Source organism: Vombatus ursinus, unplaced genomic scaffold, assembly GCF_900497805.2.
Source record: "Vombatus ursinus unplaced genomic scaffold, bare-nosed wombat genome assembly UNPS02014982.1, whole genome shotgun sequence".
Taxonomy (NCBI): Eukaryota; Metazoa; Chordata; class Mammalia; order Diprotodontia; family Vombatidae; genus Vombatus; species Vombatus ursinus.
The window spans coordinates 510,570-525,699 of record NW_020954760.1 but is presented as its reverse complement, the minus strand read 5'-3'; the positions used below and the strand labels follow the sequence as shown (position 1 = coordinate 525,699).

The 15,130-nt window shown below is 44.1% G+C and overlaps 1 protein-coding gene across 1 annotated transcript in view; it reads right to left on the bottom strand.

The window, feature by feature from the left end:
* RBM41 (RNA binding motif protein 41) overlaps positions 1–15,130 on the bottom strand; it is a 35,628-nt gene that overhangs the window by 10,050 nt on the left and 10,448 nt on the right. The window contains exons 4-5 of the mRNA XM_027845592.1: positions 14,562–14,766; positions 6,601–7,010 (exon numbers count right to left, since the gene is read on the bottom strand). Coding sequence (XP_027701393.1) covers positions 6,601–7,010; positions 14,562–14,766 — 615 coding nt within the window. The remainder of the gene's footprint in view (positions 1–6,600; positions 7,011–14,561; positions 14,767–15,130) is intronic.

The window sequence follows — 15,130 nt, the reverse complement described above, 5'->3', positions numbered from 1 at the left end:
GTTGTTTCCGACTCTTGGTAACTCCGTTTGGGTTTTTTTGGGCAGAGATACTAGGGCGGTTTGCCATTCCCTTCTCCAGCCCATTTCACAGATGAGGAAACTGAAATTTACAACAGGGTAAAATGTCTTGTCCAGAGTCACACAGCTAGTGAGTGCCTAAGGTCAGATTTGAACTGACAAAGATTAGTATTCCTGACTCCAGGCCTGGTACTCTATCTGCGGTGCCACTTAGCTGCCCCTTTACTGTATCATCATTCATTGCCTGTCCCCTTAATCGTGGCTATACACTGAAGCTCTGGCCCCTGGACCCTCCTCTCTCCCTTCTGGGCCATCTCATCAACTTCCATGGGTTCAAGTACTATCTCTATGCAGAGGACTACCAAATCTATATATCCAGCCCCTACCTCTCTCTTGAACTTCCATTATTACCACTTGCCTGTTAGACATCTCTACCTGGATGTCTAATGGATATTTCAAACTTAACATGCTCAGAATGGAATTCAGATATTTCCCTCATTTTAGTTGAAGGCATCCAGGCTCACCACCTTAGATCCTGACCAGTCGCCAAGTCTTGCTGATTCTTCCTTTACAACACCTCTCAGGTCTTCTCTCTTTTCTTCACTTACACAATCACTACTCTGGCACATGCCCTTATCACTCCTCACCTGGACCATTGCAAAGCCTCCTTATTGGTGTCTCTGCCTCCAGTTTCTCCCCTTTACAAAGTATTCTCCTCTCTGGAAATTTCTATTTCTAAGTCACAGGTCTGTCCATCCCATTCCTCTGCTCTAACATCTTTGGTCGCTCATTTTTACCCCTAAGATAAAATATAAGCTGCCATTTTAAAGCCCTCCCCAGTCTGGCTCCTACCAACAATTACAGGCTTAAACTACATCTCCTGCCAAACTAGCCTGCTAACTTCTCCCAAAACGACTTGCCATCTCCTCCCTCTCTTCTCTGAGTTCTCATGACACTGCTCTCTCCTATTTCTTCTCCTACCTATCTAATTCTTTTCAATCTCTCCTTCGCACGATCTTCATAGAACTCCCAATCCCTAACCCTAGCGGAGCCCAGGATTTGGTCCTATTCTTTCTTCTCTTCTCTCTTGGTGACCACATATATCAGCTCCCATGGAGTTTAATTATCACCTCTATGCAGATGACTCCCAAGCCAAGTCAATAAGCATTTATTAAGCACTTACTATGTGTCAGACACAGTGTTAAGCTACGAGGATTTTTAAAAAATGGCAAAAACAGAATCTGCTGTCAAAGAGCTCATTGTCTAATGGAGGGGCTAGGGGTCTACAACGTCCAAACCTACACATCCAGATGTCGTCTCTCTTCTGAGTTCCAGACCTGTATCATCACTGCTTGCCTGATATCCCCAACGGGCTATCTATCCCAAAGGCAGATAAAACTTAACACGTCCCAAACAAATTGCATTATCTTTCTCCTCTAAAGCCACCCCTCCCTCTTCCCAACTTCCTTATTCTTCTGCCGCTTCAAGGCCATATGTGGCCCAGTAGGTCCTCAAGTGCAGCCCTTTGACTGAATCTAAACTTCACAGAACAAATCCTTTTATTAAGGGGAGTCCCAACATATGCACATCTAACTTTGGTAAAAATCAAAATTAAAAAAAAAATCAATTAAATTACACAAGCAATTCCTTTCCCTATTCCATTTGATGAGGCTATTCTCCCCCCGCCCCACCTCTACCCCCTTTGCAGCGAGCATGAGATGAGAGATATGAATCTGCTTTCTCCTGTTGGCCTCAGTTGCTGTGAGGAGCATAATAACCACTCTAGAGTCTCCTCACCAGCCCCACAGGCTCTTTGCTCTGCATAGGCTGGTGAGGAAGAAGGAGACAGCCCTCCTCAGCCTTCCTGGTGAACCAGAAGGCCCCTGCTGGGCTTCCTTTAACTTCAATGTGTCCTCTCTTGCTGCAGGAAGACACAGAATTGGGGTCGTGTGATTTAATATAATCACACTTACACACACAAAGTGTTTTTAAGAGCATTGTCCCCTAATCCTCACTTTTCCTACCAGCCAAGTTGTTACATGTTTTTGTTTTCTTCTATTTGAGTTACTGCTCTGCTCCTCATCACCAGATTAGCTGGATGCAGGAAAAATTCCAACCCACGAGAAAGCCTTTTCAGGGGTAACCACACGCTGATACACAACTTTGAAAAAAGAGACCTGGGGGGCAGCTAGGTAGCACAGTGGATAGAGCCCCAGCCTTGGAGTCAGGAGGACCTGAGTTCAAATCCGGCCTCAGACATTTGACACTTACTAGCTGTGTGACCCTGGGCAAGTCACTTAACCCCGACTGCCTTACCAAAAAGCAAAAAAGGGAGAGAGAGAGGGAAAGACCTAGCCCCTTTGCAGCTCCAACTGTTTAAAGATCCTCTATTATACTTTATGGATGACTTAGGGGATTTTAGAACATTATTCTGACCAGAGTTTTTGCTCTATACACACAGTCTTGAAAACTGTACCCTGTGTAAGATGCTACTCTAAAATACCTAAAAGTATCTAAACTCCAGGCTTGACCACGTCACTCCCCTCACTAAGAGTGGCTTCCTCCCTTTTGCCTGTAGGACAAAAGACAAGTTCTTCACTGGAACATTTAAAATGCCCTTAACAACCTGGCTCTGACCCATATTTTTACACTGATTCCACCTTATTCCTACTGCCCATAAATGACATGCCATGTCTCACTTCCACGCCCTTGCACAGGCTGTCCCTCATGCCTGGAATACTCTCTTCCTTTGTAAGGGAAACTCAGCTCAAGTACCACTTTCTGCATGAGACCCTTCCTTTAACCTTTGCTTGTTAATGCTCTCCCCAACCTCCCCCAAATCACTCTATATATTTTGTATTTACTCATCTAGGTATGTATTGTTTTCACCCAATAAACCGTAAGCTCTTGGAGGGCAGGGAGCGTTTCATTTTTGTCTCTGCATTGCCAGTGCCTGGCATGGAGCCTGACACAACATAGGCAATTAAGAAATGCTTAATGTGGGGCAGCTAGGTGTCGAGGTGGATAGAGCACCAGCCCTGGAGTCAGGAGGACCTGAGTTCAAATCTGACCTCAGACACTTGACACTTACTAGCTGTGTGACCCTGGGCAAGTCACTTAACCCCATTGCCTAGCCGCCCCCCCAAAAAAATGCTTATTGAATTGAACTTAATTCATACCTTTGCACAGGGTTACACTGGAATACACTCCTTCCTCATCTCTGCTTCTTACCCTCCATCCCTTTCGAGGTTCAATGTAGGCACCACCCTCTACCTTCCATAGAAAGTAAGCCTTCAGCTGCTCCTTACTCCCACCCCATGGATACTCTGTTAGTGGCCATTTCCTCATCTGTATATATGTTATATCTCCCTAAGGACAAAGTAAGCTCCTTAAGGGCAAATGACTATGTGTTCTGCTTTGCATTCCCAGAGCTTAGCACAATGCTCCGAGCATGGTCGATAATCAATACCTGTTTGCTGAAATGAACTGAAGGCTTTGGGGTAACTAAAAAATTGACTTCCAGTATAATGAAGGATTTTCATATAGATGATGGTGGTTCTTAAACAAAAAATTCAACATGCTGTAGAACAAAGAACTCAAGGCTAAGACCTTCCTGAAAGTGAGTATTGCTTCATGCTATGGCAGGTTGTACTCTCTCAATTTGTATGTCTTTAAGAATAATGACAACAGCAAGTAAGCCCTTTACAAACATTACCTTATTTGATCCTCACAACAACCCTGTGAGGTAGGTGCTATTGCGACCCCCATTTTACAGATGAGGAAACTGACAGGTTAAGTAACTGGCCCAAGATTACACAGCTAGTAAGTGTCCAAGGCAGGATTCAAACTCAGAACATCCTGACTCCCAAGGTCAGCGTTCTATCCACTAAGCCAGCTAGTTCCCTGCTAAAACCAGGAGTCACTTGTCTGAAATGATTTAAGTGTAGTCAGCTCTTAAAGGGAGAATGAAATCCTGTGAATTAACTAAAGTCATTTCTGGAGGTGAATGAAGGGATCTGAGATTTCAAGTACTCAGCATGAAACATCATTAAGTCAAAATAATTCTCTTGGTTTTTTTTTTTTTTTTTTAGGAAAGAGGAGTAAATAAAGTTGGACCAATATTCTTACCCTCTAGGAAAGGGTAAGTGGATCTCTAGGAAAGGTCCACATTGAGATTTACTTCTTTGATCTGTCCCAAACAAAGCCTTCAAGTCATAAGCAAGAACTAACAGCAAAAATATTTTAGAAATAAGTCACTGAAAAGATGTTGTGTTAATACCCCTCACATCCAACGCTCCTTCGAGAATACCCAAGGATTACCAGAATCACTGAGTTGTCCATATTTATGAAATTAGACCCCAAAAAATACATGCTCTAGGGGCTTGGGGCACCTTTGGGGGTGACGGGCTCAGTGAGAGCTTTCTATTCTACTTAGGTCATATGCTATTAATGCAAAACCGTACCATTGGTAGAGATGGTGACTAGATGATAATACAATGAAATGGCCATGGAACTGGTTGAATCCGCAGGACCCATTCATGTTTGTTTAACGTTAACTTTGAGAGAGATCTCCAAGGGAGTGCCCCAGAAATCAATGGTTGGCCGTGTGCCTTTTAACCATGCCATGGATAAAGGCCTAAATGGCACACTTATCAAATCTGCAGATGACACCAAGCTAGAAGGGCTAGCAAACACTAGGTGACATTCAGGATCCAACAAGGTCTGGAAAGCTAGAACAAACATGGAGCCAAATAGAAGAAGACTTTTAAGAGGGACCAATGAAAGTCTCATACTTACATGGGTTCAAAAGATCAACTTCACAAGTACTAAATGAGGGAGCCCTGGCTAGAAAGTAGGTCTCTTTAAAAAGAGACAACTATGTGAAATGGTGGTCAAAAGGCTACCTTAACCTTAAGCTGAACAAAAGGACATACAGCTGCCAGGAATAAGGAGGCGATAGTCTTAGAGTACTCTGCTCTGTCCCAGACCACATCTGGAGGGCACCACATTTTAGGAAGGACACCGACCGATGAGCTGGAATGCATCCAGAGGAGAGCAACCGGGATGGTAAAGGGCCATGATTTCACATCATTTGAATGGGGATGTTTATCCTGGAGAACAGATGACTTAGCAAGACTATGACGGCTTTAAGTATCTGAAGACCTGTCAGACGGAAAAGGGATTAGCCTTGTTCTGCTTGGCCCCAGAGGACAGAATGAGGAATGAGAGGGAAAAGTTGCAAAAGGACAAATTTAGATTCAACATTGGGAAAAATTTCTAAATGATAAGAGCTATCCAAAGGTAGACTGGGCTGTCTTACGAAGCAGTGAAATCCTTCCCCCACTGGATGTCTTTAATTAGGCAAGGCCGAGATGACCACCTATTGGACATGATAAAGACACCACTTTTCAGGTACAGGCTGGCCTATCTAAGGTGTCTTCCAACTCTGAAATTCTGTGATTCTGTGAACCTCAGTTTCCTCATCTGTAAAATGGAAGTAACACTCGTATTACCTACACCTCATAGGGTTATTGTGAAGAAAATCTATGATGTTGTGTATACCTTAAAGCCCAATATAAATATGGATTAGTAATAGTATCCTCAACTTGGCCTCTCGGAATCTTTTGTCCTTCAAAGCACAATTCAAACAGCACCTCCTACATGAGGTCTTCCCTGATCCCCCCAGGCACTAATGCCTCCCCACTCCTCAATACCTTGTGTTTATTTTGTGTCCACTCATGTGTGCACATGTTGTTTCCTCTAATAGAAGGTAAACTCCTTGGGGGCAGGAGATGCTTCACTTTTGTCTCTGCTTTGCCAGCACCTAGTGAGGTGCCTGGAACATCGAAGGTTCTAATAAATGCTTGGTGGTTGACTGGCTGATAGCCTCATTATCAGGTACTAGCAGCCTAAGTTACCAGCTACCTTGGACAGCAACAAAGCGGCCTAAAGAAGCAATCCTTCACTCTCCTCAGGAAGCTTAGTTAAGGCCACGCTGAAGAGATAAGCACCATTGGGCAGCACTAGCCAGCAGCCAAGCAGCTGAGAAGCACAGGGCTCTGTTAATATTGACTACGTCCACACCCATCCCAAGGGCCACTAGATGGGACAGTTTCTAGTCAAAGTAACTCATTCACCTAGCACTTTAAAGCTAACTGCCTATCGTGTGGCTGCCCTTGTCCCAGGGGACTGGCCGTCATTATTTCCTAAGCTCAGGGCTTCTAAGGCGGAGTGAGACGGTGATTCTCATCAAGAGGGTTACGCTTGAGAATGCCAAGGGTGGCCAAGTGAGGAGTAAGAATGAATGGTGAACCAGGCAGCCTAAGGCAGCCAGCTGGTCTGCAAAGGCTATTCATGGGGATGCGTAAGGGGAGAATTCATCCAGGATCTGGAGGTCCTGGCCAGGAGGCTAGAGCCCTCTCAGACAGATGAGTCTTTGACTCCTCAAGCTGAAGGGCAAACCCAGTTGCCATGATGATCTCATGACTCTGCCTTCCCATTACAAGGCCTAATCTACAGTCCTGTTTCAGTAGAGAAAAAAGGAAAGCAGCCTATATGTGCCAAGCTTGCTTTGGCCTATACCTTGTTTGGCTCTCCAGGACTGTATGAAGCAAACATAGGAATTTTGCGGATGTCCTCCTCTGACAGACGATTTCTCAGGATCTCATCTTCTGAAACAAACGCCACTAGTTCTGTCACCTTCTTGGGCCCCGTAAGACATTGCTGGGACTCAGATTCATTAGCTTTCACCACATGAAGGCTAGGCCCCTCAGCCTGTGCTGCCTCGTTTCCCTGATCCTGAAGTACTGACAGGTTCTTAGCTGTGACACTAGTGTCCACTAATGCATCTGGGTCCAGTGAGAGGAAAGCAAAGGGTTCACCTCTCATAAGCTGAGCCTCTTCGGGGTGTGGTTTGGCCAGCATCTCTTGGTAAACAGTCTCCAGATTATTAATGGGGTCCTTCTCAGCCTCTAGTCTCTTATGGGATTCACCTGAATCAAGGCAAAGAGGAAGAAAAGTTATTCAAAATCCATTATAGCCCATGACAAAAATCAACCAATGAGCCCAGCCCCGAGTCTCAGGAGATATTCTGCTGAGGGGCAACTCTTTAAAGCCTGTCATAACTGGCATTAGCAGACAATTAGGAAAATTGTTATGTGCATCATTTTGAAAATGTATTTGGTTATACCAGTATCTTTGCTATACAAAACAGCTGCGTTAGGTTTAAAGCAAAATTATTTATGGGTCTTTCTATATGGTGAGATTTCTACATGGTGAGAAAATAAACTCAGCCTAAAAGGGCCTTAAGAGTCAACCTTTGAGAAAATGTCAGGCAACGAGGCTATTTCCTGACTTAACTCCCGAAGCAGGGGAGATCTTTCTTATCCCAGGCACTGGAGCCAGGTGGCTGAGTAGAGGGTTTTCTGGCCCCAGGCAATGGACTGCTTTCCATATGGCAGCCTCTTGGATATGTCAGAACACCATCCTTTGTCCGCTGATTTCATTTCCAAATGGCACATGCCATACCACCATCCTTTTCAAAATGGAAGTCAGTGGGAAATTAAGGATAGTTATGGGATGTCCCAAAAGTCTTAATGCAGTTTTAAGCTATCAGAACTTACAACTGCACTAAGACTTTTGGGACACATCTTCCCTTCTCCTCCCACGTGCATGTGCATGGATAAACACATATGTGTAATAATAACAACTAACATTTATATATGGCTTTAAGGTTGGTGAAGTACTTTTTCCATATATCTTCTCATCTGGCAATACATATATATATATATATATATATATATTTACTTTATAGATGATTTGAATAGAAGAGATTTAGGTCAAGAGATACACGTGTGCAAATTCTACTTTTCCACTTCTTTGAGATTATATAATTGGAAGTATGTTCCGCAAGAAAATATGTTGGCCCCAAGATAATAGCAGCAATTAGCATTAGCAATGCAGTTAAAATTAAAAACGTTTAAAGAAACTCATTGAATTCTAATTTAAAATATTTGGAAGGCACATGCTTTAAAGGAATATTATGAACAATGAACCGTGTTGGAGAGTAGCATAAAAGATCTAACCAAAGCAATGAATGGATGACCCAAAAAGGAGGTGGGCTGGCTTGGAGCAAAAGCTTAGCCGGCCAAATGGATAGCCCATTGGCTATGCGAGTATCTACTCTATGTCAGGAGGACATAGGTGGGAATTGCTTGAGATGAGAAAGTGTAGATGGGTTGTAATCTAGACCAGTGGAAGAAGTACCTACCTTAATTAGATCATGGAGTCATTCAAGTATTGAAGAAATATTTAAAGGAAAAGTGATTATTTTCTCAAAAAACAATAATGGCTTACATACATAGAGTACTTGGGGGGCACAAAGCACTTTACTTTATAGTATCTCATTTGATTTCTGCAATAACCTTATGAGTTTTGTAACACAGCTATTTCATCATCCCCATTTTGTAGATGAGGAAATTGAGGCTCAGAGAGGTGAAATTTAATTTTTTTAAGTTAAATTTAGTTAAAACTTAGTCCAAGTAGTGGACAAAGCCAAAATCTGAACCCAAGTTTTCTCTCTCCGAGTCCAGTAAAACAGAACTTTAAAATATTCTTTATGTTTTGTCAAAGAGCTTACAGACAAAAGGAAAATAAGGACCAACAGCTTACTAGGCTAAAACTGTCCCACCTGGGATCTCAGGCATCATGCCTGGAGTCATCAAGACTGGAACTTCAGGCACAGGCCTACAGCTAACCTGGCTGTTCCACCAATATGGCACTCCATCTGTCTGCTCCAGTTTTCTTTGGCTGTCCGCCATGCCTGGAATGCTCTCCCTCCTGTGATCTGACTACTGATGCTGCCCTGGCTTTCTTTAAGTCCCAACTAAAACCCCACCTTCTACAGGGAGCTTTCTCCAATCCCTCTTCATTCCAGTGCCTTCCTTCTATTAATTATCTCCTATTTATCCCGTATACAGCTTGCTTCATATGAGTTGTTTGCATGTTATCTTCCCCACCAGATTATAAACTCTTTGAGGGCAGGGACAGTCTTTTGCCTCTTCTTGTATCCCCAGCCCTTAGCACAGTGCCTGACACGTAGCAGGTGCTTAATAAATGTTTATTGATTGATCTGTACCATAGACATCAGATTAATGTCAAAACTATCACAGCCAAGGAACGGTCAGTCCATGGTGGATACATTGTCTAGGTATGTCTTATCTCCTGCCATCTTAGAATATAACTGATGAGCAGATGTCACATGTGATTTCAGGCCAGTCTCTAAGGACCCAAATGTCTAGCCCAAAGTTCCTGCCCCAGTTCTCCAGTGTCTATAAAGAGAACACATGTACCAACAATGCCTTCCATCCTCACAAGACTCCGGAAAGTATGAAGACATAAATCAATTGGTATTTCCACAGTATAATGACTAGTAAATTTGTTACTCCTGATCCCCTAATCCCAGTGATTCATAATGACTGTCTCCTGAGAGGAAAAAACAACCACAAAAACCTTCCCAAGCTACCTCTTCTCATATTCCTGCCTTCATCCAGCAAGATGCCATTAATTCCCCAATCCCTCTGGAAACCACACTTGGATCATAACAAATGACCCTTCACCCTTGATCTCTCCTTTTCACACTTTATCCATCCTGCATTCATGGCAACTCTCCAGAAGACACTGCAAGGAATAATCAACTGAAAGTCAAGAAGTCCTGGGTTCAAATCCTGCCTTTAATACTAACTAGCCATGTAACTTGAGGAAAGTCACTTCAACTCTATGTGCCTCCATTTTCTCATCAGTAAAATGGGCATACTCACAAGGGTTTTTGTGAGGATCAAATGACACAAGGTAGATAAGGCACTCTGCAAACTTTAAGGCCCTACAGAAATGTGTTATCATCATTATCCTGGCTCCCTTAGCCAGTGCTGGCTGTACCTTGACTCATGGTCCTCCTGTAATAAGCTAGGAGAAGGCATCGATGTCCTCCCTGCTGCCACTATTAGACCCTACTATAACTCAGCTACTTTTTGCTCTCCAAGGTTCACCCTGTCTACAGTATCCCATCCAGATCCTAGCTGCTATTGTCTATCAGCCTCCAGCTCAGTCTCACTCTTTTTTCTGGGTAGCTCATAGTTTGTCCAACCCAATCCATGCCCTCTTCCCTGGGGCCTTCAATATACATATGGGGGTATCAAGTCAGTGGGCTTCTAAATTCAACAACCTTCTCAACGACTCCCAGGACCCACAGCTTCACTCGAGCCCAGCAAAGGGATAGTAGTACCTTACGTCTCACTATCCCCCCTAACTCTGCTACCTGCAGGATTTCAAATTCTCAAATTCCCCTCTCTGGTCACAATCTCTTGCTCTTCCATCTTTCCCCCTGCCTAAATTTCTACTTCATCCTCACCATAACATCTAGCTACTGCATCCCTCGCCATTCTCCCAGTCCATCACCCCAGCTCTGTCCTCATTATCTTCACTTCATAGTTTCCACCTCACAGTCAACTCATGCAGTTCTTCACCCTGGATTCTCACGGTCCCTGATCCCATTGCCATTCACTCCTTGCCAGTCCTTGACCTTGGATCACCCTCTACCACCTGCCTCCTTCACTCATACTTCTAAGCTACTGAATGAAATTGAAGTCAACCCACTGGTTGATTGATTCCATTACAAACTCATGTTAGTGAATTTCAACTGGACCTTCACTGCCATACAACAACAACTGTTCTTCCTTTATTCTCTATCCTATTCCCTTAAGGAGCTGTTCCTCCTTTGGCCCAAATACCTTCCCCTTAGCCCCCTTACTCTCAATAAATGTCTCAACCTCCTACTTTGCTGAGAAAATAAAGGTCATCAATGGTGAACTCCCTCAACTCCCCTACTCAACACTTCAAACTCCACTCCATATCTTCAACCCATCTTCTCTTTAGTCTCAAAAGAAGTGGCCCTTCTCCTTGCCAAGGCCAACGATTTTAAATGTGCCCTCAAGCACATCCCCTCCTATCTCTTCCAGAAGCCTGGCCCATCATTCATTCCCCGTCTCCTTCAACTGTAGGCTTTCCCTAGTTGTAAGCTACAAACATGGTGGGTATAAAATGCCTTCAGCTGACCCTGCCAACCCTTCAAGCTACTGTCCTCTCTTCCCTTTCACAACCAAACTCTTTTTTTTTTGGCTATGCAATGGGGTTAAGTAACTTGCCCAGGGTCACACAGCTAGTAAGTGTTATGTGTCTGAGGCCGGATTTGAACTCAGGTCCTCCTGAATCCAGGGCCAATGCTCTATCCACTGTGCCACCTAGTTACCCCCACAACCAAACTCTTGCAAAGAACTATCTCCCCTCACTTCCTCACCACCCATTTGCCAGTCCCTTGCCATCTGGCTTGGGACCCCACCATTCAGCTGAATGTCTAAAATGGCCAATAGTCCTTAGCCTCTAAATCCAAGGGCCCTGTCTCAGTCCTCATCCTCTTGGATTTCTCCGCAGTTTTGAATACTGTGAGCAGTAGCGGCATGTAGCAGAAAGAGTGTTGCCTTGGGAGGCAGAAATACCTAGGCTCAAAGTCCACCTTTGATGCTTACTAGATGTGTGGCCATGAGCAAAAGTATTTACCATTTCTGAGCCTTAGCTTCCTCCTCTCTAAAAGGCAGGGTTTGGAACGGAAGGCCTCTAAGTTCTCTTCCAACTCTGTATCCTGTGACTAGGCTAGTTTGGACTCTCAGAGCCTTAGTTTTTTCACCTGCAAAACAGGAACAATACCATCTGCAGTACTTACCTCGCAGGGTTGTCATGAGGATCAAATGAAATATGGCAGGTAGGACAACCTTCAAATATCCTTGAACTTGAGCTGCTCTTTCCTGGTTCTCCTCCTGTCTGACTAACTGCTCTTCCCACTGTATTTCACTGCCCAGCCATCCATGGCTTGCTCCTTTGCTCTGGGTGACACTTCCCCCCTCCCCAGGATGGGGTAGGGGTAGGGTGCCTTTGAGTTGCTCCCGGAACAAGGGCCTTGCATTCCTAGCTCTTTATTGATATGACCCTCCAGGTCACCAGGAATCATCAATCTGTGGTACAGGGTGAATCTTGGCAGGCCAACCCTCCAGTGAGCTACTTGCATTGCTGAAATGCCTTTGGGTTGCCACCTACAATAAGCTTTGTGTCATTTGCTCCTATCCTGCAGTCATTTATTGCATCTCTAAATTCAAAGCAGAGCACTGCCTGGCTTGTCTGTCAGGCTACTGAAGGCAAACTGAGTCTTGACAAGGAAAAACCGCCTTTGAGTTATCCCAGAGAGGACAAAGGCATTTTTGTTTAGCTATTCATTGGCCTTGATCAGGGATTCTTAAACTCTTTGCTATCATGAGATATTATCTGTAAAGGGCTTAGCACAGTGCCTGGCACATAGTAGGCACTTAATAAATGCTCATTCCCTTTCCTTCCCCCCATGGTAATCTGGCAAGGCCTATCGACTCCTTTGCACAATAATGAAATTTCAGTTAGACATTAGTGAAAAGAAAGATGTAACTTGTTCTCATTCAAGTTCACAGACTGCCTCCCCCAAACGTATCCATAAACATGTTGGGAGTTCATGAACCCCAGGTTAAGAAGCCAAGACTTGGATGGTCCCTTCCAACTCTCAGATTTTACTTAATCAGGAATGGGGCACTTCCTGGTTCCATGTTCTCCCCAACACTAATTGTCAAAAAATAGTTTCCTTGCCTAACTGCCTTAATTTATCTCATCTGTTCAATAAGATCCTGACACTTCCCCTCTTATCCTCCACATCATGGTGGCCATGAAGACTTAAAAAACAGATCCTCAAAGTCTGAGAACAACTTAGGGTGTGCCTTCCTCAGCAATCAGCTGAGCTCTTACACAGGTTGCTACTGGTCTGTTGCTCCTTTCACTGCCCAAGGAAGGATTCCCACCTGTTGCTTACTCTCTTGAAATCTGGCTTCTATCCTCACTACTCTAACCAAATTGCACACCTAAAAGTGACAACCCTCCCGTCCTGTTCTTTCTGCCTTCAAAATGGTACTTGGATCTGTCCCTTTATAACCCTCTCAACCTACACATAATCCTTCAATGGCTCCACACCAATAAAATAAAATTTAAAATTCAATCTCCTTAACGGGGCATTCAATTGCCTTCACCATTGGGCCCCTACCTATCTCTCTAACTTGATCTCCTATTTTTCCTGCACTGGGAGTGCTTACCCTGGGGTACACGAACGTGAGTTTTTTAAAAAATATTTTGATAAAACTGGTTTCCTTTATAATCCTATGTCTTTTATTTGATGGATTTAAAAATGTTATTCAGAGAAGGAATTAATAGGCTGGCCCATGACACACACACAAAGGGTTAAGAATCTCTGGTTGATGCAAACCCTGTATTCCAGCTCAACTAGTCTATTCATCCGGTAAATATTCCTCTGGCCTTTGCCTCCAGCATCATCCTTGCTTGGGAATGCCCTCCTGTTATTTTCCGGTTTTTCAACTCCTAGTTTTCCTTTATTGTTGTTCAGCTGTTTTTCAGTCATGGGTGGCTCTTCCTTGACCCAATTTAGGGTTTTCTTGGCCAAGATACTGGAGTGGTTTGCCATTTCTTTCTCCAGCTCATTTTACACATGAGGAAACTGAGGCAAACAGGGTACAGGGACTTGGCCAGGGTCACAGAGCTACTAAGTGTCTGAGGCCAGATTTGAACTTACGAAGATGAGTCTTCCTGATTCCAGGCCCAGTGCTCTATCCACTGCAGTGCCACCTAGCTGCCCACTTTTCCTTTAAGGGTCCTCTAAAATCTTGCCTCTTGTGTGAATCCTTCCCCACCCGCCTCAGTCCTGAGTGATCAGTCATTTCTCTGAACTCCTAGGGCACTGATTCTCTGTACAATTCATTTAACATGCCACCACATATTGAGATATACATGTTTGTATGTGTGTGAGTGGGTGTATGTGTATTTATTTGTGTGTGGTATTATCACCCCCAAAAGACTCTAAGAACCTCCAAGGCAAGGCCATGTCTTATTACCTGTGCCCCCAGAACCCAGCACAGTGCCTTACATGTGGTAGGCATTCAATAAAAGTTTGCTGAGGGCCACAATGATGAATGGGAAAGTGTTACTGTGACATTGGGCTGGGAGATGGCAATCTATGAGTTGTCTGTGTTAAAGGTGATAGCTGGAAACCCAGTTCCCACCTCTGATGCCAGGCAAGTATGTTTTTCATGTTCTACAAGACCGCATTAGTCAACCCAATTACGATTAATTTTATAATGTGTACGAAATACAACTATCACTTACTAGCTGTGTGACCTTGGGCAAGTCACTTAATCCTGATTGCCTCCAAAAAACAAAGAAACGAAATACAGCTATCTCTTAGGAGAGCTGCCTATGGAAATCCAAAGAGGTTTTGTTCACGATAGGCTGCATCAGACCATTGGCATCTCTCACCCCTTCCTTCACTGCTGACACCCTGACCCTCACTAATGTTCTGATCATTTTCTCAGGAGAAGTCCATATCAAAATCAGTGGGGACTACACACCTTGGTAATAGAGAGCCCTCAGGAAGGAATGGCGATCATTCCCCTGGAACAAAGCCTTTTCTATTTCCATCTCTCGCCGGCTCAGCTGTTTACTCCCTGCGAACCTCTGTGGCAAGGCCAGAATGCGCTTATGCTCTAAGATCTTCTCTTCAATGTCTCGAAGACGGTCCTGTGTTGCTTCAGGGGCTGCTCCCAGCCCTGTGCCCTAAAACCAGAGAGAGAGGATTGAAGACGGCAGCAAGTATCCATGTATGGATCCATGATGGGATACATAAGAATTAAGTCCCATATCACGGGTAGTAGAGGGAATTTTTGCTTGTTGTTCAGTCATTTCAGTCACATCTGACTTTTCGTGACCCTATTTAGATTTTCTTGGCAAAGATATTGGAGTGGTTTGCCATTTCCTTGTTCAATTCATTTTCCAGATAAGGAGTTGAGGCAAACAGGGTGAAATGACTTGCCCAGAGTCACAGAGTTAGTAAGTGTCTGAGGCTGGATCTGAACTCAGGTCTTCCTGACTCCAGGTCCAAGCACTCTATCCACTGTACCACCTAGCTGCCCCTAACCAT